This window comes from Eubalaena glacialis, chromosome 1 (genome assembly GCF_028564815.1).
Source record: "Eubalaena glacialis isolate mEubGla1 chromosome 1, mEubGla1.1.hap2.+ XY, whole genome shotgun sequence".
Taxonomy (NCBI): domain Eukaryota; kingdom Metazoa; phylum Chordata; class Mammalia; order Artiodactyla; family Balaenidae; genus Eubalaena; species Eubalaena glacialis.
This window is the reverse complement of record NC_083716.1, coordinates 196,673,008-196,697,166: the sequence shown is the minus strand read 5'-3', so window position 1 is coordinate 196,697,166 and position 24,159 is coordinate 196,673,008. Positions and strand designations below refer to the sequence as shown.

General features: G+C 40.1%; 1 protein-coding gene and 1 long non-coding RNA gene across 6 annotated transcripts in view; one reads left to right on the top strand and one right to left on the bottom strand.

The window, feature by feature from the left end:
* GLS (glutaminase) overlaps positions 1 to 917 on the bottom strand; it is a 79,942-nt gene extending 79,025 nt beyond the window's left edge. For all 3 annotated transcript variants that reach the window (XM_061185878.1, XM_061185888.1, XM_061185896.1), the window contains exon 1: positions 255 to 917. In XM_061185878.1, the coding sequence (XP_061041861.1) occupies positions 255 to 664 (410 nt within the window). In that variant the 5' untranslated portion in view covers positions 665 to 917. The remainder of the gene's footprint in view (positions 1 to 254) is intronic.
* A 230-nt stretch (positions 918 to 1,147) lies between these two features.
* Positions 1,148 to 24,159, top strand: part of LOC133088075 (uncharacterized) — a 252,236-nt gene continuing 229,224 nt past the window's right edge. For all 3 annotated transcript variants that reach the window (XR_009700487.1, XR_009700489.1, XR_009700488.1), the window contains exons 1-2: positions 1,148 to 1,387; positions 4,724 to 4,829. This is a non-coding gene — a long non-coding RNA (uncharacterized LOC133088075). The remainder of the gene's footprint in view (positions 1,388 to 4,723; positions 4,830 to 24,159) is intronic.

The following is a 24,159-nucleotide window of genomic DNA, read 5'->3' as shown; positions in this document are numbered from 1 at the left end:
CAGACGGGCCCCTCCGGCCCCTTGGCTGCTCCACCCGGCGGCGGGGAAGGGAAGTGAGGGCCGAGCGAGGGGCTCAGGCGGGGAAGGCGCGGGCGGGGCCGGGCCTAATCACATGGCGCAGACTGCGCAGACCGCCCGGCATCTCTTTCTTTCTCCTTCTCGAACCTCCGCTCCCATCCCGCCCCACCGCAGGCCCCTCCCGGGCCCGGGCCCCACGCGGGACAAGGCCTCCTGCGCCTCGCGGAGACACTCACTTTTCGCCTGAAGCCACCAGCTCCTTGCCCTCGCTGTTGCCGAACCCGTCTGTCTCCCCCGGGCCGTCCTTGGGGTCGGACGCCGGCGGGGCCGCGGGCGGCGACGCCCCGGGCTGCGGCTGCTGCGGCGGCGGCTGCTGCTGCGGCTGCTGCGTGCCCCCCTTGCCCAGCTCCTGCAGGATCTCCGAGGGGGAGCTAGACAGGCCCCTCACGAGGGGCCCCGCCGGCCGGCCGCCCCCGCCCCACCACGGGTAGAGCCGCGCGGCGGCCGCCGGGCCCGCTCGTCCCTCGCCCCGGGGGCGCCGGCACAGGGTGGCGAGGGGCTGCGCCCGCCTCAGAACCGCGCAGGCGGCGGCGGGCGGGCGAAGGAGCAGGTCCCGCAGCATCGCCGAGCCTCGCAGCCGCATCATGCCGCCGGGTCCGTCAGTGCCCGCTCAACAGGGGAGGATGCTCCGGACGTGGGCGGGCGCTCTCCTCCGGGAACTTGGTCTCCGGCGGGACGGCCAGAGGGCAAAAGAGGGCAGGGACAGTGAGGTGGGTGTGGTTCCGGCTGCGGCTCCCACAAGCTCCGCCACCGCTGCCGCTGCTTCTGAGGCTGCCCGCGACCGCTTCTCTCACTGTGGAGGACTCCGCACTGAGGCTGAGGCGCAGGGGCGGGCCCGAGACATTCGGCGCTCACCCTCCCGGGGGCGGGAGGACGCCGGCGGCCTGCCCCCTTCGCCTGCTCCGATTAGCTCAGATCCCCGACCTCGCTTCTGATTGGTGACTGGAGCAGCCAAATTTCTCTCGGCGCCCGATGCGCGGAGAGTCGTGCGGAGGACTGGCGGGGGACGGGGGAGGGGAGGAGTCAAACTGACGTGTGAGGCAGGGCAGCCAAGCAGGGCTCTGGAGTAGTCCTTTACTTCTCGCTTCGTCAGCACCGAGAGTGCCCTCGTTGGGAACTGGGGCCTTAGCGGTCTCGTCATTTACGAAGCGGATGGGCTTCTGGACTCTGGGGCCTCGAACTGTTTCGAAGACTGATGGGCAAGAGCCCCTGCAGCCCAGGGGCCGGCGGTCAGGGGGCTTGGCCGGGGCTGGAGTTTGGCCGTCGGAGCTCGGCTGGTCAAAGCTTGCCGCTGGTCCCCGGCTATCCGGTAAGGGCGTGTGGCGACGCCTCTGAGGGCCGCGGACCCGCGGCGGCAGCCCCAGACGAGCTTGTCCCTCTCCCAAATGTTACATTTACTTGAAACTTTCCATGGTTGGCGACTGTCCAGATGTGAAGTGTTTTGGAAAAAATGAGCAAAATCCTTTCAGCTATGCGACTTAGCCATTTGGAGGATTGGAGTTCGGGGGACCTCAAAGAGAGAGGGGGAAATTCCAGAACACGACAGCTTTCCTTTTTAAAAATTGCTTTTTAAAATGCAAAATTGTAGACACTTTCCTACTTTAAAGCTGCTTCATCGTTGTAAAATAGAAGCATACGGATACTGGTTCTCTAAATCGTTTTCAGCCTAGTATCACTTTATCCATTTATCCTTTTGGACCTGTAGGAAAAGAGTTCTAAGGTGGTGATAAACTCTGAATTTTTCTTTAAGCCTACATGTACAGTCCACGCCAAAAAAACAAAAAACAAACAAACAAAAAAACGAAAAACACAGACTTTAGATGATATCCTGAAGCAATTAGGTTTAAATGCATGGATTCACAAAGGTTACTGGGATAATTTTTATGAAACGGGAAGGGTGTGTGTCAGGTGCATCGTTAACTGATCATCAGATTTAGTAATCATCATCTTAAAATATTGCACTAGATTAGTAATTAGGAAATCTGATTGTACCTACAGGTTATGTGACCTTTGGCATGTCACAGGCTTGCCATGTTTAAGTTTTTTCTATCTACTCTTTAACCAGAAGAACATGGAAAAAGCTGTATGTGTAGAGCACTTAACCACATTTTTTTAAGACAATTGCAAATTATTTAGAGGGCTTTTATTACTACTTAATATTACCTGTCACTAAAATTTGGTAAGAGTCAAAGTAACAATATATTCAGGAAAAGGAACATTAAGTTTTGGAGGAAAGGTAACATACTACGTCTGCCTAACATTTCCAGTCTGACTTATCAAAGACATGAACCTGAATATTGTTCCATCTCTTAGATATAACTAGTTAAAGGACTGCCTCCTTTCTCTCAGCCACATCCAAGCTACTGACAAATCCAATTATTATTTTCCTCCTGCTTTTTCTCTTAGTTTCTCTAATTTTCCTATGAAAATTCTTCCCAGTGTTTAAGGGTTTAAATACTTTATAGTATACTTAACAAATGTAGAAAGTAAACCTAGTAAAAGATAATTTTTTAGAGTTTCAGCTTTCAAGGATGAGCTGGTGAGAATGGACTGATGTTACTCCTGACATTTAGAAGAGTCCGCTGAAATTTAACCCCTTGTTTGAGAAGACCAATAAAAAGTTAGCAAATTGAAACTACTATAAATTGAATTAAAATGTGACTCATTAGTACTTTAATTTGATTATTTTCTTCATCTTATATAATTTTTTAAATCTTTAGTGATTTTTAAAATCAAATACAACTTTGGAACTATGAGTTGGAGTTAATTACTATTTCCATTAGGTTAATTATTCACCTATTGAGTCATATAATCATATAAAATAAAGTCTATCACTGTACAAGCATTTTATACACATACAATAGTCTACCAAAATTCCTACAAATAGAAAATGGCTCTTCAGATTAACATGCGGCTGGGTTGTCAGAGCTACTCTTAGACTTCCTCTTTGCTACTAGATACGTGCAGCTATCCTACAATAGGTTGTGGTCTCATAGCCATTGAGAAGGTAGTCAATCATAGAAAGGAAAAATTGGAATTTTTGCACTTCGTATTTATTCTAAGTAGAAGAACAGTTCCTGAGCTTCTGTGTTCTTTTGAAGATTAGAAAAGGCTAATGTTTCAAGATGGTAATGTAACCTATATATAAGTTCCAGATCTTGCCCTTCGTAAAAACTAAAAGGGTATTATCACAAAAACTAAATAGAAAATAGTTCTCCTTTGACTAACAGCTTAAAAGAGTTGCCTAAGTTTTTTAGGTTTGTTGGTTTGTTTGAAATTCTTCTGTTTAGAGAATAGAGTAAGGTTCAGGAAACCTCTAAACAAGCTTCTGCTACTACTTCCCTTTCTTTTCTTGGTTTCCTGCTTTAACTGGCCAACTTCCTAGCCTCGCTGATAAACCCTGCCAAACATAACTTATTTTTCCAAAGCTGAATTTAGATCTTTATTAAAGTATTATAAATCCCTCATCTATAAAATGGGGATAATATTGGTATCATATCTCATAGGGTTGTTGTATTAAATGAATCAATACATGTAAAGCACTTGGAACAATGCTAGTTGCACTCTATAAGTGTTAGCTATAATTATTATTTTTCCATGAGTGAATAAATTTTGTTGTGCAATGTGATTAGTTGCCACATCTATTATTGAAAAGGCAAACTGGGAATTGTTTTAAACCATCTAATCATAAAATAGCATTTAAGAAGAAGCTAGCTCCCTAAAATGAGATCATTTTCTTCATTTTTAGAAAACAAACCAATAATTTCCAAAGTATCTTAAAATACAGAGAGACTGCTGCAAAGACAGATTAAGCAAAGCTGGGCTCAGTGCCCAACATACCAGCTACTTACAAATAACTAAAAAAAAAGTAGTAAACAAAGAATTGCTAGACCAAAAAAAAAAAAAAAGCTGGCCTGAATATACATGTCACATACAATTAAGGCTAAAAATCTATCCTTTGCCATCTATGTAAAGTAAAATGAACTTCTGTTCCTTGCAACATCACACAAAAATGGCAAGAGAGATTTTAATCACATCTGAAGAGACTATTTGCATGGTCTCATTTAAAATACTAACTATATGAAATTCTTTTTGAGGGTCCCCTGATGGCTGGGATGGAAGTGCAGTGGTAATCAGTCATTTTTCTTCATTCAGAGTGATATGGTAAAGATTTCAGTTAGTTCAGTTTATAAATTAATATTGTTTAGACTTAGATCACAATTACACGCATGGGGCCTCCAGATATTTATTGATTTTTTCAAAGTGATTTTAATTTCTTATTTTTTTGTAGATTCATAGAAAATATTAAATTGGACTAAATCCCATCCTAGATATCAGAAGGTCTTACTTGTATATTAGCAAAACCTAAAAAAGTTTTGATTTTACAAGTATCCTAAAAGTCAGTCAAAAGGATACCTATTTGACTATGAAAACAACCTCTGTGGTGGATTGTATTACTGTTCCCAAATATTTTTGTCCCTCTCAATGGGAGGTCTTTACTTCCTCACCTTGTTGAATGGCAGGCTTGGCCTTATGCCTTTGTTCAACGAAATGTGAATGGAAGTGATGTAGGCCACTGCTGAGCAGATAATGTGAGTCATCACTTGGTTCTATCATCTCTCTTTTCCTTTTGGTACATGAACAGCAGGTTCCAAAGAGGGGATGATTCCTTTACCTGGGTCCCAGATTGATGGAACAAAGCTGAAGATGACTGTGGTTGACAAACAACATGAAGAGAAATAAACCTTACTGTAAGTAATTTCAACTTGGGCATTATTACCATAGAATGACTTAGGTTGACTGATAATATCATCCAACTTGAATGAAAATTTGACAGCCATGAGACTAATATTGATAACAAAGAGTATTTGAGAACTCTGAAAGATAGGCAGTCGTCCTCTAGAGCAGTGGTCCCCAACCTTTTTGGCACTAGGGACTGGTTTCCTGGAAGACAGTTTTTCCACGTGTGCGGGGGGAAGGGTTCAGGCGGTAATGTGAACGATGGAGAGTGATGGGGAGCGGCAGATGAAGTTTCGCTCTCTCACCTGCCGCTCACCTCCTGTGAGGCCTGGTTCCTAACAGGCTGTGGACCAGTACCTGTCTGCAGCCTGCAGGTTTGGGACCCCTGCTCTAGAGCAGATGAAACTGAGAACCACTGAGAGGACAATCAGAATAGGCATATTCAGAATAGGCATTCTCTTTCAGGGATGATTAAAACCAAAGTTCAGCTAGGAGATGTTTGATATATATATATATTTGGACACTTTGGGGAAAATTAACAGTGGTTTGAAGTATGAGCTCCATATCAATTATGCTATGTTGGTTTTATGCTCTGAAATCTAATGTTGGTTCCACATCTGAAATTTGTCACATTTTCTAAGCCCTGGAAAAGAAAAATGAACCTGGACTTTTGTCACTTTATGCGCATCAAATGGTAAGATCATATTACCAGTTTGGAAAACAATTACTGAACCCTGCTGAAATCATTATTTATGGAGCTAAATCCAAAATTCAGACATTTGGGAAAATAGCATCAGAGTCCACAGCAATGTATTTTGATGTTCTGAGGTGAAGAGAAATCAGTATTCATTCTCTGTAAAGAGCAGGTTCCTTCAAATTATCTTTACTTTTCAAGCATCTGACATCTACAGTTAGCATGTGAGTCCCTCTGTCTAATTATAAGTCGCAAGAGGCAACTCTACAAAAGAAAGGTTGACTTGTGATAGCGCTGCTTCTCATAGTGACAACACCATGTGGTATGTTGTGACGCAGAGCTTTATTCATATGCACTCAGATAGTACAACAAACAAACGGTGTGACGTATAAAAAAAATCTCTGTAGAAACAATCTAAACGTTTATCAGTAGGAGAATGGAGTAAAATGATGTGATATTTCTACATAATGAGATAAAATATGTTATTTAAAATGAATGATCCCCAGTATCATGTATTAAAGTGGATAAGTTTCAAAAACAAATTACAGATGGATATGTATTTTATGATACCATGATTATAAAATTGTAAAATGTGCAAAACAACATATTATTTATAGATGTATACATATGTGGTTTCAAAAGTTTCAAATGTGCATAAGAATGATAAACATCTAATTCAGTGCAGTGGTTATTATCTCTGGGTATGTAAAATGGGGAATGGGATTGAAGAAATGTACAAAGAGCTTCAACTGTAATGAATGAACTGTCTGTAATGACTGAATTTTAAATTTAATTTATTTATTTTTGGCTGCATTGGGTCTTCGTTGCTGTGCCCAGCCTTTCTCTAGTTGCAGCGAGTGGGGGCTACTCTTTGTTGCGGTGCGCAGGCTTCTCTCATTGCGGTGGCTTCTCTTGCTGCAGAGCACGGGCTCTAGGCTCGCCGGCTTCAGTAGCTGTGGCACGTGGGCTCAGTAGTTGTGGCTTGCAGGATCTAGGGTGCAGGCTCAGTAGTTGTGGCGCACAGGCTTAGCTGATCCTCAGCATATGGGATATTCCAAGACCAGGGCTCGAACCCGTGTCCCCTGCATTGGCAGGCAGGTTCTTAAGCACTGTGCCACCGGGGAAGTCCCTGTAATGACTGAATTTTTAAATAATAATTTTTTAAATCTGAAGTGAATATGGTACCGCGATAATTGATACACAGGTGTTTGTTATATTCTCTTTTTCTCTGCGGTTGAAATATTTCCTAATTAAAGAAATGAAGCTTCGTTATAATGTTGAAAGCCATTACTTTTCTCTAAAAATTATAAGTGTAGAAAATCTTACAAATCCAGTATTCAATTTTTAATGTTTCCTTTTAAACCTTTTTTAATTTTGCCTAACCAATGCTGGGTGATACAAGTAGTAGGCATATATTTACCTTGTAAATATAGTTCAGGTGTGCAACCAACAAACAACATCCTTGAACTAAAGGCTTTACAAAAGGTACAAATGACTAATATTTAGCTGAAAAACCTATATAAAAAATTATCTGGTTCTTGACTATATCAAACATAAATATGAAAGCAATTCTTTAATTAATACAATATGAATAAAAGTACATCCTTTTTTCCTTTGAATTTAAAGAAGTTATTTATCTTTGTAACATTCCTGTTGGGGACAGGTGTTAATTGTTAAATTTTATGGCTATAGAAATTATAAGTTAATAAGATAACGCAGCTAATTAATAATACAGTTGGCAAAGACATGCCCTCCAGCAAGATGTGGCCCTTGCCCTCATTTATTTTGAACCATTGAAGAAGTGCCTACAAGAGATATGCTCATTGGTGCAAAAACACCACATGGCTCTTAAAAATCTTTAAGAGTAATTTCCCCAGTGGGAGGCTCCGTAAGTAACTTGAGTAAAGCAGACCAGGTTAATATGTTAGGGAATGATGAAGCCCAGTAAGGTGGAATCGGAATGGTCTGTCTAAAGGGGCAGTAGTTAATCCACTCCAGCCAATTTTAGCTAAGTGGAATGCAGGCACATTTAGATAAACCTTCGGATTCTTTAAGATAATACAGAAATATGATTTTAAGAAATAAACAAAATTATCTGACTTTTAAATGCAGCTCATTCAATTTTCTTTTAACACTGTGCTAGTCAAACAAAACATCTACAAGAATAATTTGGCGCATGGGCCATCATGTTTCCAACTCTGCCCAGAACAATCAGATGATGATAGCAATATAACGTTTTTGAGGTTTATTCCTGGAGCAGATTCTACTCCAGACCATTAGTCGTAGCCAGTCATGGAAATTCCATTTCCCTTGAAATTGCTGCAGCTATCTTAGTACCAGGAGAGAGCCAGCCTTAAGGCAAACCCAACATGCCAAGGCCAACAGAGTGGAGAGATAGAAAGAATCTGGAATCTCCATGATATTCATGGGCTACTGACTCAACCAACTCTGATGCCTTCCCTCCTTAGTTACACGTGATACATTTCTTTAGTATTTAAACCATCTTGGATCTGGGTTTCCATTAAGACAACCTGACTGATTCAAAATCACATTATAGAAGACTCTTTCTCTGTGTTTATCTTTCTCTTTGTCCTGAGTGCAATTTATCAAACCTTTTTCTCTCTCATTTTTTAACCCCACTAAATTATATTATCTATGTTTTAACCTATTTACATATTATATGACTCCCCCAATTGTTTGGGGACCATATATGATACCCTTGCATGATTTAAAATAAAGGGATGGAGTTAGAGATAAAGTAAGCATTAAGGAGCCTGCCCCAACCTTCAGTTTGGATCCTGAATCACTTCTATAACTCTAGATTTGCTTCCCTTCTGTCCCAACAAAAAATACTGAGACATATTAAGACAACCAACTTTACCTTTTTGCTAAACTAGACTTCCCTACCTGTTTCTGATTGGTTAGTGTTTGAACCTTAACTTGCTGCTATTTATTCTTGCCAAAATGATCAATTTTCCTTGGCTTAACCAACTTTCCTCCTTGGAGTCTTTCCTTACACCATTCTTATCACCTTATATGTCCTCAGCCCCTTTCTCTATCCATCAAAATTCCACTGACCCTTCAAGGTCCCCATCATATATCTTCATGGTGCTCTCCAATTTCTTACATAATAGCCTTTTGCCTCATAACAAGCCATTTGAGATGGGCAGGTACATACAGTCTCATTTTGCAGGTGAGAAAATTGACACAAACATTAAATAATCTGTTCAACATTTTAGTGACTTGCCTTAAAAGTACCACGTATTTCTTGACTCTATCCTTACTATTACCCCTTACCATTCCCATCTGGATATACCTTCTGTTTCCTAAGAACTCAGCTCAAATATTGTCTCCTCTTCAAAGCCTTCCTTGACCTCTCTGGGAAGAGTTCAAGGGTTCTTTCACTCTATATCAGGGCTTATTTGGTAATATATTCATTATTCTATTACTCTAATTATTCATGTTCACCTCTGTCCCAACTGGACAGGATAATTTAAATATTTTAGCTTTCAACATATCCACTATCATTTTGAATAATATCATTTGCAATAACATAATTGAGGCTGTTTAATATAACGTAGGAGTTTATTAACTAGAAAATAAAAGAAATATATTAGAACAAATAAAACTTTCACAATTTTATTTGAATCTTGAGTAAATTCCTTCCCTATTATATTATACAAAGAGGAGGATGCTTATTAAAAATTCAAACTGAAAAAGGACTTTATAAGCACCCTGTTTTTTAGTGACTGTCTACCTGTGCCAACCACCGTACGGGAGCTTAGATTACACAGATGAATAAGACATAGTCTTTTGGTCTAAGGAGGTAGATGAAACACAGATACATAAAGTCCTAATTAAAATACAGTATTCTGGATGCCATAAATATTATGTATATATGTATATTCAATGGATAAAGATGATATAAAATAAGTTCTTTCAGGGAGATTTTGGAATATTCTAGAAAGTAGGTGATATTTGCCAGATAGAAACTCAGGTGTAAGAGGTTAACAAGGGCATTCTGTCAAGAACAAAAAAGAGTGAAGTTAAATGGTAGGTTCAGGGAATTACCAGAGCAATCTGGTGTGGTATTATTAACACTCTCCACTAAATACTTCCAGTCTCCTCCTGTGTAGGATTGCATGTCCCTGCTCCCTAGAAGTTGGATGTATCCATGCAGCTTGCTTTGGCCAGGGAAATGTGATTATAAGCTTAAAAAGCCAATGCATAATTTTTTACTGTCTCTTTCCCTATGCCATTCTAACTATTAATGCTTAAAGCTGGTGGCTGCTGTCTACCTAGGTCTCTGAGTTCAGAGAAAGAAACTGTTACTTTTAAGTTTCTCTGCTTTTGGGGCTGCCCTTTCCTGATTGATCCATCTAATATGAGAGGAAGGTAGGAGAAAGAGCATTGGATCATAGAGAAGCCGGTCCTACTGGCAGCACGTAGAAAGGTCAGCCTATAAAATGACCATTTACCTAAAAGTGTTTGCACAAAATATTTGAATCAGTGAATTCATGTAAACATATTTTATGCTTTTTCAGTTAAATTCCACTTCTGACTAGCTGTTCTTATTTCCACAACTAACTCTGAAGCTGACAAATGTAATTTGAATCAAGAAATAGGTGTCTTCATAATCCATCTTTACTTAATCTCACAGTTACATAATAACTGACTTATTCCCATCAGTGTTCCAGATGCAGAAAAAAGTATCCAGAGGCATCTGCCGCCTTGATATATATTAGCTACACTTGGTGATTAGGACTGGATGCTAGTACATTTCTACTGCAAGAGGCATGGTACAAAGGAAAATGCTTACAATTTCGGAGGGGGACAGGCTTATGTATTAATTCCAGCATGGTGTAGTGCCTTCACACAGTACTGTCTTCATGGATTTTACCTCCCAGCTAAAACTGATTCATTTTAACAGGGGTTTGTAGAAATAATGTCTTAATCCAAGAGAGTGACTAAAATAGTGAGAACTTGACATCTCGTGATAGGCAAAAACAGGAGGACTTTGTGTTAGTTAGCACATGAGCTTTGCTAACATACTACCTGAAAGGAGGAGCTAAGAAGATAGTATATACTGTATAGGTAAGTTTATAGGAAGAGAAAATGAGGTCTAAAAAGGTCTAGATGTGAAGGGGTATCCTAAGCTGTAAGCACATGAGGCCAAGGGCCCATGAATAGGTTGGGATACACATCTTAAGACACCAGAAACACTAAGAGGAAAACCAAAGGGAGAGGATGGGGAAAAAAGACAATGACTCTGGAGATAAACTTAGTTTCCTTCATAATGTTGTTTTTCCTAAGTAATTTGTGACATAGGCCAAAGGAAATGCCTCAAGTGTTTATACTTGGGATCTGCCCAAATATTGAGAGGAAAATCAAGTCCTTGTACAGTAAGAAATACAATAAATAAATTTTAAGTCTAATTTTGAAGACTAAATTTGTGGTTCTTTATTAAAAAGTGTAAAAATGTATATGGGTCTCTAAAGTCTTTCTGAACTGAGAGTCAGGCAAGTAGAATTTAGCTTGAGCCTGGCCATTGCACCGCTGGTGGACCTAGGAAGTCCCTTGATCTGTCACTGCCTCAGTTGCCTTGTGGGAAGATTAGCCTAAGTGACCTTAAATGTGCCGCCGTGAACTGTGATTCTGAGCACTGATTACAAGCAGTTGTGGCTCTTATCTAGAGATTATTATCACTTACTGATGAAATCTCATGTCTATTTTTTTCCAACAGATATTATGGGAATTGCAGGTGATACATTATAAATATCAAACAAGGTTACAGAATGTTTCAAGTCCAGTCACCAGACAAAACTTATAAGGAGCCTAGCATATAGCAGTTTTGCAAGAGCAATGAAGGGTTCACACACCTTTTGCTTAATAATCAAAGATTTTTAAAGGAATGGTATGAGAAGGGACAAAGGCATACACAGCTAAGAACCTCAGGGCCTGGGTAGGAACTTGTCCCAGTGTGTGGAACAGTGTCCCTGTAACCTGGTTGGTACAACTTCAATCTCGATGGATTTTCCCCCAGTGGTAGACATTATCAGAATGTAAAGGCAACTATATTCAAGGGTAATTCATGTACTGTGTAGCCGGCTGACATTCACACTCATGGCAGGGGGCTCTGTAGTCACTCAGTGTGCACGTGCTCACTGTCATTAGAGGCAGCTGTTGCCTCTAAGAGCCCTGCAGACTCTTCCAACAGTCTCCAGGACAGTATTTTGGTGCAAACCTTAGTGTGTGCTTTCAGAGAATCATTAGCGAAAGGAGATAACCAGAAGTAAATAGAAAGCAGGTGGACTGGTACAAATGGTGTTGCAAAAATACTTTTCAAGTCAATTACTGTAGGCTTTTTTTTTTTGTACTTTTTAAGGGGATGGGATATCTAGGCTCCACTTATCTCTAAATAATAAAACTTTTCACTCCTAGCAACCGCTTCCTGGAAAACAACCTGACAAAAAGATCAAAACAGTGAAAAGAGGTCTTTCGCATATTTAACAATGATAAGAGAGGTTTTAAGAGCAGAATCCTGTAATAGCTTCAATCGTACGGCTATATCCACTCTCTCTCAGATGAACAGCCAGGGTCAGGAATACCCTTGCTGAAAAAAAAACATGTATTAACCTTTCTGTGATCACTGCATTCTGGATATGACTATCAACTACCTACAGAATTTTATGAGGAAACAAACATTGGATTTTATTGGCTGTAAAGTAAGCCCTATGCATTCACTGCACAATAATAAGACAAATTGCACTCATTTCCTTGCTTCTCCCTGTGCTATGCTGGGCAGTTTATATAATCTCAAAGGGCCTCTCAGTTCCCTTACTTGTAACATGAAGATGCTAACACCCACTCTGTGGGGCTGTTGTGAGAATTAAGTGAGTAATGCATGTGTATTGTTCAGGGACAGGCCCACGCAGAAATTCAACAGATGTTAGCTCCTTGTCCCTTGCAGTTCATTTCTATCCAGAAGCCAGAGTGATCTTCTTAAGCTATAAATCAGATCATGTTACTCTCCAGCTTAAAACCGTTAATGGCTTCCCATTACCCTTAGGATAAAATTAAAAATTTGCAATCTTCCTTAGAAGGCCTCCTTGGCTCTACCTAAATTGTAGCTGCATCTTCAACCAGTCTCCCACTGAGGTTTATGCTCTGGCCACAGCTGCCTTCTTTCAAGTCTTCAAATAAGCCAGACCTATCTCATGGCTCCTGCATGGTAGTAGTACAAGGGGAGAGTTGGGGGGCTTTATCTTTTATCTTTTAATATTCTATTCATCAAGCCCATCTTTTCTTTGATATGCACAATTGATATTTTAAAAATCTATGTAAAATGCTATGCAAAAACAGCTTGTAGCCCACCACTCAGAGTCAAATCGCTGCCTCTAAGGCCCTCCTAAATTGTAATTTGGGAACTGTCACTGCTTCTGCACGTGCTGTTCCCTCTGCCTGAAACCCTCACCTTTCCTCTTTGTTGCTGGTGAAATCTTACTCTTTAGGTCTCAGCTTAAATGTCACCTAGTCAAATATGCTTGCTTGTTAAGAACTCTCATAGCTCCTGTTCTTTTCTTTCAAGAAAATGGATAATCCTATGTGACTACTTCTCTTCTACTGGACTCTAAGGTTCATAAGGGCCAGGATAGCACGGCTGCTTCATTCAAGGCCATAGTCTGACATAGAGAAGGGATGTGGGAAATGCTTTTTGCTGACGTTAAAGATTTACTAACTAATAAAGTCCACCCAAAGTTATAGCAGAAGGTCTGACCCTGACATGAAAAATTGAAGAGCATTACTCCAGCCATCCTGATGTCAAATTTTGAGGGTCCTTCTTGAGTCAACATGCAGGAGCAAAAGAGAAAGAAAATGCCTCCATCAAAGACTGTACCTTTGTACCCTGGGCTCTTTCTACTTCCTCTTTAACTCACTTCCTTTCTTCCGTCCTGTTCACTGCACTTCAACAGATGGTTCTGGAGCAAAACTAAACTTTATGTAGAAAGAGGGATTTGAGAAGGAGGAAGTGCAGAGGCCACCAACTATGAACAGAAGAGATGAGCCATGAGTACTGCCTCAAGGCATTCCCTCTCCCGAGCTCTCAGCAGAAAAGACCCTGCCAGGTATATCTTTGTACCTTGCTTCTAGTCTGTGTCACATGTGCTTTGGATCATTTATCAATGAGCTAAGCTACCTGTTTTAGTTTCCTGAGTTGTGCTTTTGCATAGGTCTCTGAAGAGAAGTAGTAATATCCTTTTCTGTTTGGATTCCAGATTTGGCCCCATGTTTGTTTTAGTCATGACAGCACACTTTATGGCCTGCCACCTCTTCCAACAACTCAGGATGCTTTTATAGGAGACCCTGTCTTCCCTCCCTTCCTTCCATGATACTTAATGAAATGTCCCTAAGTGCCAAAGACAGTGCTAGGTACTATCCCTTCTGCATTCTCTGGCCTTGGCAGTCTATCTAGATTGACAGTCTCTCCTGCATTTTCTTATCCATTTTGAGTCTTCGCTCCTATCTAGCTTTGATTTTTCTTTAAGGTTCCTCTCCCCAGCCTGGTCTCACATCATCCTTTAGACTATCCCTGTTTGGAAACTCCCAATGTGGAAGGTAGGTCCTAGGGAAGTTCTTGGAGAGATTTCCATGTCTGTGTTTAAATATATATTACCACTTAACCACCCGGTCTGAGGCTCCTCTGAGTGAGGACCCGAGGCCCTTCCTCTGAAGTATGAGAACACAGTGGCATCTGCTTTGTCAGGGCCCTTTGTGTTTTAAGTTTGCTCAGAATTTCTATCCTTCCATTAGTTGAGATGGCCACATATTCTGGTCTTTGTCTCCAAAATTCTACTGTGTGTCTTGCCTACTGAATAAGATAAACAGAATCAGAACAGTCATGGTGTCAATGATCTATTTTTTATACTGTATTTCATTTGCTTTCTTTGCCCCCTTCACTCCAACTTTCTATGGCAGTTTTCCCTCGCTACATTAAAAATAGCTTTCTGGAAACTTTCATGGAAATTCTTGTGTATAATAGTGTGAATTTAAGAAATCATCTTCCAGGCAGATATCTTTAAGTTTTATCTTTACAGAGTTTAAGGTTTTGGCATTCAGCTGCTTAAACCCCTGTAAAGAAATTTCATCCCATAGTGTCTTTGTCTCCTCTAAAAATCACACCCCAGAAGATCTGTCTGTTCCACCCATAAGTGAGCCCTGCCCTGTCCTGATGTTCCAAACCCTCCCCTTTGGGTTCTAACAGTCACCTCAATTCTCAGGGCACATTCCTCCTCTGCTCCTATTTACAGAAACTACCCACTTCAGTCCTAATCTTGCAAAACCAAGCAAACTGCCCAGGAGATGAGAATGGGGAGAGACCATAGTCTGTAGCCTGTGGTTTTATTTAGTTAGCAAAGACTAACTTCAGAAAGGTGTCGGTGCTTCTAGTCACACATTTTCTACACTTTGGCACAACCCCTCATCTTGCAGGAGCGTCAGTAGGGAGAAAAGAGGCTAAGAAATCTCTCCATACTGTGCCTAAACACCATGGATTCAGATGTATTATGTCTAGTCCAAAAAAGTACAGAAGTGTAGAATCATGGAGGTGAGAAGTCAGGGACTTGAGAAATATAGCCCACTCCTCTATCTGTTCATGAATCCCTCTAACATTCCTCAAATTGGCCATCCAGCCACAGTTTTAAAAAAAAGATTTTTAAAATAATAATGAGCCTAATTCTAAAACCCTAATCAGTATTTCTCAAAGAATGGTTTGCAGACAGCCTGCATCAGAATCACCTGGGTGCTACTGATGGGTCCTTGGGCTCTACCCTAGTTGGACGGAATCCTAGACTCTGGGGGCAGGGTGCAGGGGGAGTCTCTACCCCCAGGTGTTTCTTGTGCATGCTAAAGTCTGAGACCCTGCATTCTAACAGGGATCTGCCGAGGCAGATTTACCAGGGCTGGAGAAAGACTTTTTGTGCCTTGAGTGGAGCAGTCCGTGCCTGCAGGCATTTTCACAAGAATGTGGTAAAACAGCTGCTACAAACCTACCCTCAACATTTTTTTCCACATCACACTCAGGGCAGCCAAGAGCGGTTATGAAGCTGGCAGATGCATAGGTTTCTACTTCCCGATGAAGATGAAGAAAAGAAGCCATTCCCTGTACCAAGGAGAGGGAGACTGAGCAGAATATTAACATCGCACTTAGTGCTGGTGAAATCATGTTCCAGGCCCTCTGGCAGTATATCTAGGCAACCATACTAAGGGAAAAGGTTTGAACATTAATGACAGTCTGGAGAAACTGTGATTTATAAGGAAGCATAAGTAAATGCATCTAGGCCATGTGGAGCATATCATAGTCAGTTTGTTCAAAAAACCAGAACACAGGACGCGAAAAGGAAAACTATGAAAGTAATTTAGCTACAATTCAAAGTATAGTAAAACAAGCCTTAATAGTTTAACCATTTCAACAAAACAGCGTATTTTTAGAACAAGGAGGGCAGTGCAGCTCTCCCTATGGAGGAGGCCCGTGTTGAGCATTCCAGAAAACCACGGAGCCCCTGAGCTCAGTATACAAGGGTCGGCTGTGTTGAAAATGCAAGAGCCAGAAATGACACATACCAAGCAGATGACCAAAAACTGACCAAAAGCTAACCAAGAGAGAACAGAGAAATCCATTCTTCTTTCTCCTAGAGAGGAAAAAGTGTCACACTGCACCTCTCTTAACCTCCTTCCACCTCCCTCCCTGAAGAAAGAGCATTAGACTAGGAATCAGAAAACCTAGATTCTAATCCTGGCTCTGCTACTCTATGATTTTAACCACCAAATTTAATATTCCCAGCTCTTCATTTCTTCACCTAGATGTAATAGGATGTCTTGACTAGAATGTACTTTAAAATTTGTGAACTTTTTTTGTGTGTGTTTTTGGTTTCTACAAATAAATATTAATTCATCTTTCATGTGAACTGTTTCTTTGTTTTAGGAAGAAAAAAAATAGAATGGTTTCTTTTAGTTACACAAAAAAAGAGCAAGAACCGTTAACCTGAATGGGACATTAAACACTATGGTTTGGTAAGGGAAATGGCTGATTGTGTAGCCTTGGGCTAGATTTCTATCTCCAAGTCCCCTGTGTGAGTGTGTGTGTTCACGTTTACTTGTATTTCAGTGGTAGGGAAAGAAAACATTTTTCTTGGAAGCATATAAACAGAATAGGGAACACACAGAGAATGCTGCTTCTCCCTTCTGTTGAGACAAGTTTTTGTTTAAAGGTGATAGAGGAAGAAATTCTATTTTGAGAGACACTGGGTGCTAGCAATGGGGGTCTTGGAGACCAGTTGACTGTAGAGGGGGGCTTTCTCCCACCTTCCATGGCTCTGCTGGGTAAAGGCAGAATTAGGAGTGACATCCCTGACATGCATCATGCTTAACAGTGTTTAGCAGTAGTGGCAGCAGTTTTCTTAAGGAAGCTTCAGTTGCAGTGGACATTGGCAAGAGGGAACCCAAGTAGGAGAGGAGAGACTTGATTTGTCTCTCCATGTGAGGCACCCCTGTCGGTGACTCTCAGAAAATAACAGGGAGAAGATTTTCAAGTTGGTAGGAGTAGTGTGTGAAGTACAGCTATCATACAAGACTTGTACTGGTGGCATTCGAGGTAAGCTTTGTATAGGCTCAGCAGCGCTGCTCAATATACACTGGCTGGCCTGCTGTGCAGAGCTGCCTGAAGAGAATTAGGGCCTGGGGACAGGATTATTTGACACCCAGATATGATGGTTTTGCTCATCTTACATAACTTGCTTGCCTCTGGTAATCTGGGGAGCCAACATATAAATCCTGTGATCCTCCCATCATCGTAGGATTAACTCCTCCTTAAATTCTACTAGTTGCTGCCTTGTTACTTCCTCTGTTATAGCCCATTTAGTAGTGAATGGAATGACCTGTGGCCCTTTCCTCCACTAGAGGGCAGAGGCTTGTCTTATGGAAGCCTCTATCTCCTGGTACAGTGCCTTACTCCTACCAGGCACTCAATAAATAAACCCAGGTCTTAGAGACCTAGATTTGCAGTTCAGTGCCATGTTATCCCAAACAAATTACTAACCTCTCTAAGATCCAGCTTCTTTATTTGAAAATGTTGATAATAATGCTTGTGCCATGAGGTTGGTTTAATAATCAAATGAAATAATGGTCATCTTGTGTCTGGCACACAATAAATGCATAATGATACCTTGTTACTAACAATCAGAGTTTGTTGAATTGAATATGGTTCAGGGGAAGAATCACCAAGAGCTATGGCTATCACACTAGAAGAAAAGAATGAATGTTTTTCAACTCATCCACTCCTTCGAGGGCCTTCTATGGGCTAAGCACTGTGCTCAGGCACTGGAGATAGAATAATATCAACATGGCCCCTGCATTCCTGAACTCAAAGTAGAGTCACTTTATTTTCCTATGTTGGTATCCGACCAACACTTGGACCATTAGAGAAGAAATATAATTGACTTTCTTATCCACATAACCAAAAATTTAACCACCTATATCACACCAAATCAGCAGCATTATGTCCCAAATGTCCAATATTTAAAGTGGAAGCCAATCTTAATCCTTAGTTCGGAAATAATCATTAATATTGTGAGAACATGTCCATTTTCTCAAAAGCCATGTCCCTACCTTACATCCTCTCAAAGCTACCACAGATATTATATATTTTACTTTTAAATAAACTGCTTTAAAATTTATTTTCCGTATGATTTTCTTGTCAGTCATGTTCTTTGAGCATTATTTAATAAAATAGCACTATTGCCATTCATGAGCCTTCTACACATATATCTTATCTAAATGAAAACAAAAGGACTTTACTCCTCCAGTGAAACTCTTTATGGCCCCTGAAACTTTGATCTACCCACCATAAACTGGAAATGCATTTTGCTATGATGTTATGTAGTGCTTATCCTTACCCACATCTTTAAACCATTTAATCCTAAGATTGTGAAAAATTAATGACTAATAGAAATTGACTTATTAAAACTGTGTCCAGTGAGAAATTTTTTTAAAAAAATCTATATTTTAGTGGGTTACCATGGCATTTGAGACAATGGTACTTCCATTCTTATTTTTCCTTATGTACTGATTCTTTAAAAATGATCTTTTGAATGAGACCAAATGTGACTCCAACAGTAGTTAGATGAAATTCTGAAGTTATGTTCCCCCCAAGGGAATAGTTTCTTCCAGGGATGCTGTCACAATATTAGAAAGATCAATGTCAAAGCACAGAACGACTCCTCACTAAGATGCCATCTGAAGAAAGCCTTGATTTTCAGAAAAATTTCCCATCCTTTTAGTCTGAATTTCTGACTCATGTTAAGAGAGTCGACTGGCATTAGTCTGAAGATATTGAAGGGAAAGTTCATGTCAGCTTTTGCCCATTCACACACTGTATTCCTGAACAGAGATATGGTCTCTGGAGGTCCAAGGCAACTCGACCCCTTGGAGGATGTGGCTGTCGGAGCATGTTGTATTTCCCATTAGAGAAGGTTCTAACGGGCCCTAAAAAGGGTTGGCTGAAAGTTCTCACCAAGGTTGTTCCACACATTTGGACATTTGTAGGAGGCATGTTGGTTGTCACAGTGACTGGGCAGGTGGGCTGGCAGGGGATATCCTTTTGGAATTTAGTGAGTTGAGACCAGGGATGCTAAAATATCCTGCCATGTATAATACCATTTTATAAAACTAAGAATTGTCCTGCCCCAAATGCCACTTTCATCCCTTTTTTGAGAAATAAGTTTTCTTCCAATAGGAACTGTGGAAAACTGGGCTGGGCTTATTGAAACAGAGAATGCTACAAAGGCGGGGAAGAAACCACCTGCCTCTCACAGATTTTGGTAAGCATGCTATTAGGAACTCTTCTAAGCAATGCAAACACTTAGCCCATTTCTTTTTTCCCAGCCCTCCTCAGGAGAGGGGAACAATGTTGGCAGCCCCTCAAATGATGTATTTGATGGACACAAGAAGATTGATCAATCATGCATGTGGAAATCCCCACCATTAGAGTCATTTCTATGCATTTAGATATTGTCTCTAAAAAAAGGAGAGTAAAATGTAAATATGTTACTCAAAAGGATAAAATTAGAACATACCTTAGCATGGATTAATTTACCAGATTAGCTAGTTGGCATTTTGGCAACTAGTCCTTAAGAAAATAGATTATAAGCAAGTGATTTTGATACAGCCGTATTAAAAGAAGGAATTGGAATGCAGAGAATTTCCAGAGCTGAGCCATGAGACCTCTGAGAGATCAGGAGAGGCTATTGGGTGCCTCAAATAGAGATCAAAACAGAGAAGACAGCTAAACAATTTTGCCCATATTGTACCCATACTGGTGCTGCTATAAGCTTTCTGAAAAGAAATATTTCAATGAGAAAATAACCTTATTTGAGGGCAGAAACAGTATCTTTTCTTTGCTTAATTCCACAGTGCTTTGTACAATGAACACAATAAAATTTGACACTTAAGGAGTAAAAAATAATGTGTCTTAGATTGGCTTGCTGGAAAGCTATCAAATTCCAGGTTCAAGAAAATATACACCCACACAAAGTTTTGTTTTGTGTTTTAAGTTCACAGTACAATTTTTATGAACCTGAGCATACAAGCTGCTTTCTTTAAGCATGAGGAATGCTTCCAGGTGTTTCAGAGCAAATTGAAACTGGATAAAAGTGAAGTGGACTTTAAACTCCACATCAGCACTCTATATTTGAAAAGATTAGACCACTTTCTCTTATTTTATGTAGAATCACAAATTTTAAGATCTGAAACAATGTAAATGAAAATAATCCTGTCGAAATAATAAATGACCGCGGTTTACCTTGGAAGTTGGTGTTTTTCTCAAGTAAGACGATAATAGTAATAATAACAAGAAGTTATTCTTAAAATTCTTAAAATGTATTCTTAAAATGTTATAATACAAATGTAAATAAGACATGAGTATTTTGTTTTATTTAACGTATTGCATCTCAAATGTTCTTAAAGTACACTCTCGAAGTAGCTCTTAAGCCCCGTGTTAAAAAATCTATTGCTATAGCTTATTGTAAACCCAAAATATATACCTGGAAGTCTTGAAAAATATGCTCTTGAATTCTGTACATGTGAGAAAATTGTAAAGAAGACCCTTGATTGAGTGCAGAGTATCAGCACTGCCAACTGTCACTCTCCTTAATGTTTTTAGTTTTAAAGGTACACATTTGGATCCAGGGACACAGCCTATGCAGTCTTTCCACAAATTAAATAAAGGTGCCTGTTTTTAGGGGCAGATGAAGTCTCCCCCACCCCTCAGAGAATGAATTTTGATAAGTGAAATTGGGTCTGGATTTCAGTTCCCCTAGCTGTTCCATCAAGTGTCTGCGTAACACTCACACTAAAAATCTGTCTGTGGCTGCCCTACTCACATCTCATAGTCTTAAGTCTTCTCACCTCTAAGGTCTATCTGCATTTTCTGTTAATCTTTATTTTTGCCTAGACTCTTTGTTGACCCCTTAGTATTCTTTTTCTGTCTCCTTTCCATTCCTTCCTACACTCACCTCTCCCCCATCCTGCTTTCTTAGGGAGAGACTTCCACAGAGCCAGAGGAGACTGATGACATTTGATGTCAGGAACTGTGGTATTTCACCTGGGGGTTCCCAGCACCTGGCATGTAGGTGGCATGATGTACCCCATTCATGTTTGATGGATGAATAAATGAACACATATGAGGGTATCTCACTAGTTAAGCAATCCAAGTTCCCATCATTTGATTAGTGGAAAATCCAATATTAAAACCCTGAAAAGAGGTAATTTCTATACCTGTGGAAGGATTTCAACTTCCACATTGGCTCCCCTTGACTCCTCTTCCAGACAACCTCCCCCATCAGACTAGTCCTAATACTAACCTGTGAAGAAAAAATTTTAGTCAAACCTGCTGGGGGCAAAAATCCTACTTAATATTTTTAAACTTAAGAAATTATGTTTGGTTTATTGCCTGTTGAGAATATCTGGACTGCATTATGGCAATAATGCATTAGTGCCTCACTGCATTAGTGGCAACAATGAAATGTTGACTGCGAGGTTTCCTCTTCCATTCTCTGGGGCCAATTGAAAATGTTTTACACATTTAAAATTAGCTTTCATTCAATTTCAAAATGTTTCTCCTATCTCAAACACATATCAATTTCTTTCTTTTTGAGTTTAGTGTTAGTAACAAAATAACTTAAAATGTCTGTAGACCAGATGGAACAATGATAATAACAACAGAATAATATAGGGACACTTTTACACGTGTTATACTGAAAGAAGAAAAATGAGTATTTCAGAATTTCATTTTTCTGACAGTGGTAAATTCCAGTATCCAGGGCTCTGAGCCCCATGTACTTTCCCTGTTTGGGAACTGTACTAATGGGGTTGACTTAAAAATACATCATGATCATTAAAAGATTTTCTTCTGAATCTACTTTACTGTTAATACAAACCTGCCTCCATATGCTCTAGTGTCAAGAAGTCATTGGTTAGGAGTGATGTCAGTTAATAAATATAGAAGAAATAATAGAAACAGAAAATTACCATTTGGCAGTCATCACTATAATAATTTATTTAGGGAGGTGTGTGTGTTTGTATGTGTGTGTATGTGTGTAAAGAGAGAGAGAAAGACTGCAAATGTAGCAAAATGTTAACAACTGTTGAATTTAGGTGAAGAGTATATGGGTACTTTTTTATTTTTCATTCAACTCTTTTATAGGTTTGAAAATAATAAGTTTGAAGAGAAGGTAGTTGATTAGAAATTTTATATGGAGCTTGGGACTGTGAACTAGGGCCCAAAATACGAAATTTGGTCTATAAAACGCTTTTTTTTTAACCCACTAAACCAAGGATAATATAACAAGGTGACAAGCCTGAGTCACTGGGCCTCTAAGTTTTGGGTGAAATTGAGAGATATGCCGTCTTGAAAACAGAATCAAATTTTGTTTTCATTTATTCATTCAGCAAACGATTTTTGAATCCCTATCATATGCCGATATGTTCTTTGTGCTGCAGAAACAGCTGTCAACAAAACAGAAAGGTCCTGCTCTTAGCGCACACTGCATGGAGGTAGAAACATCAACAAACACATAAACAAAGAAATGAACAAACTAATTTTAGAGAATGGTAACCATGGAGAACATCAAACATGATGTGATAGTGGGTGACCAAGGTGGAGGAGTGTTACCTCTGACTGCAGGCTTCTTTGAGCCGGCAACATTAAACTGAGGCCTGGGATGACACAAAGGACATGCCACACAAAGAACTCTCAAGGCAGAGGGAGAGCAAATGAGAGACATACACAAGCTTAGTGTATTTCAGTAGCTGCAATAAGGTGAGTGTGGCCAGAGCAAGGAAGAGAGAGGAAGAGGCCCAATAGGGAGTTGTGCAACAGGAAGCCTCTGGAGGATTTTCAGTGGGGGAGTCATGTGACCTGATGGGCTTGCTGGGTGGAGAACGTGATGAAGAGGGCAAAAAGTGGAATTACGAACACTAGTTAGAAAGCTATTGCTGAGGTCCCAGGTGAGAGATGATAGTGGAGTAGACTCAGGTCCCAGGGATGGAAATGGAGAAAGATGGACAGACATTTTGAAGTATGAGTCAGTATGGATCGGATATTAGAGGAAAAGAAGAATAAAGATGAACAATATAAATGAAATATCCAAACCAATTTCAAGGCTTGATCAATGAAAGGTACAGTCACGACTATTTTACTTCTACTAGAAAAATGAATTGGATTTGAAGAGCTGATATTTTATCTTTACAAGAGTGATCCCCTGGGGGACAGGTCCAAGCAGAGCAGAAAAGGCTGAACTACAGTAGACATCCTGCAAGGAATCCTATGAGCTAGGCTGACCTCTGCCTTTCCCAGTCCTTGACGGTGCTGAGAAAAGGATGGAGGACCCAGGGAGATAGTGCAAAATCCTCCATCACATTGGTCCACCTGTCTCATTTTGATACCTCACTGACATGAAGAGCTGTTTGATATTTTGAATTTCCAAAGAGATTTATGTTATTTCCCTAATTTTTTCCATTTAAATGTACAGATTTTTCCAGAAACTGGCAGGCTTCCCAGATTCTGGAAATCAAGATTTTTGAGTATCTCAGCAATAACTTTTGGATACTAGCTTTGCCCACAGAACTTGTTTATGACACATCATCATATTTTACCCTATTATGAGATGGCATGTTTCCATTTCCTTACACATTTAAAAGGGGAGAGGGCGGGAGGAGTAATTAGTAGTTCCGAGCAATACTAACAAAATGTGTTTTGCTATGGCTTCATTTTGAAATCCCTAAATGTATGATTACAAATTAATATAATGCAAGAGAAGCTTTATTTGTTTGATCAAAAATCTAACTAAGAAACATTCTAAATAGAAAAGACTGATTATCCTATTTTTAAAATCCTGAACCATTCTCTCTTACTTTATAGCACTCAAGTTTTAAGTTTGGTTATGGTGGAGCTGATAGAGATTGTATTTAGAAGTCCATATTTTAAGGTTCAGTTTGCTTATTCAATTATTGATCAATGAAAGATTCCAAATGACAAGGGAATCCTATGGTCTGGTATATTTCAGAGTCTATGTCTTTCTATAAAGTTAAGACCA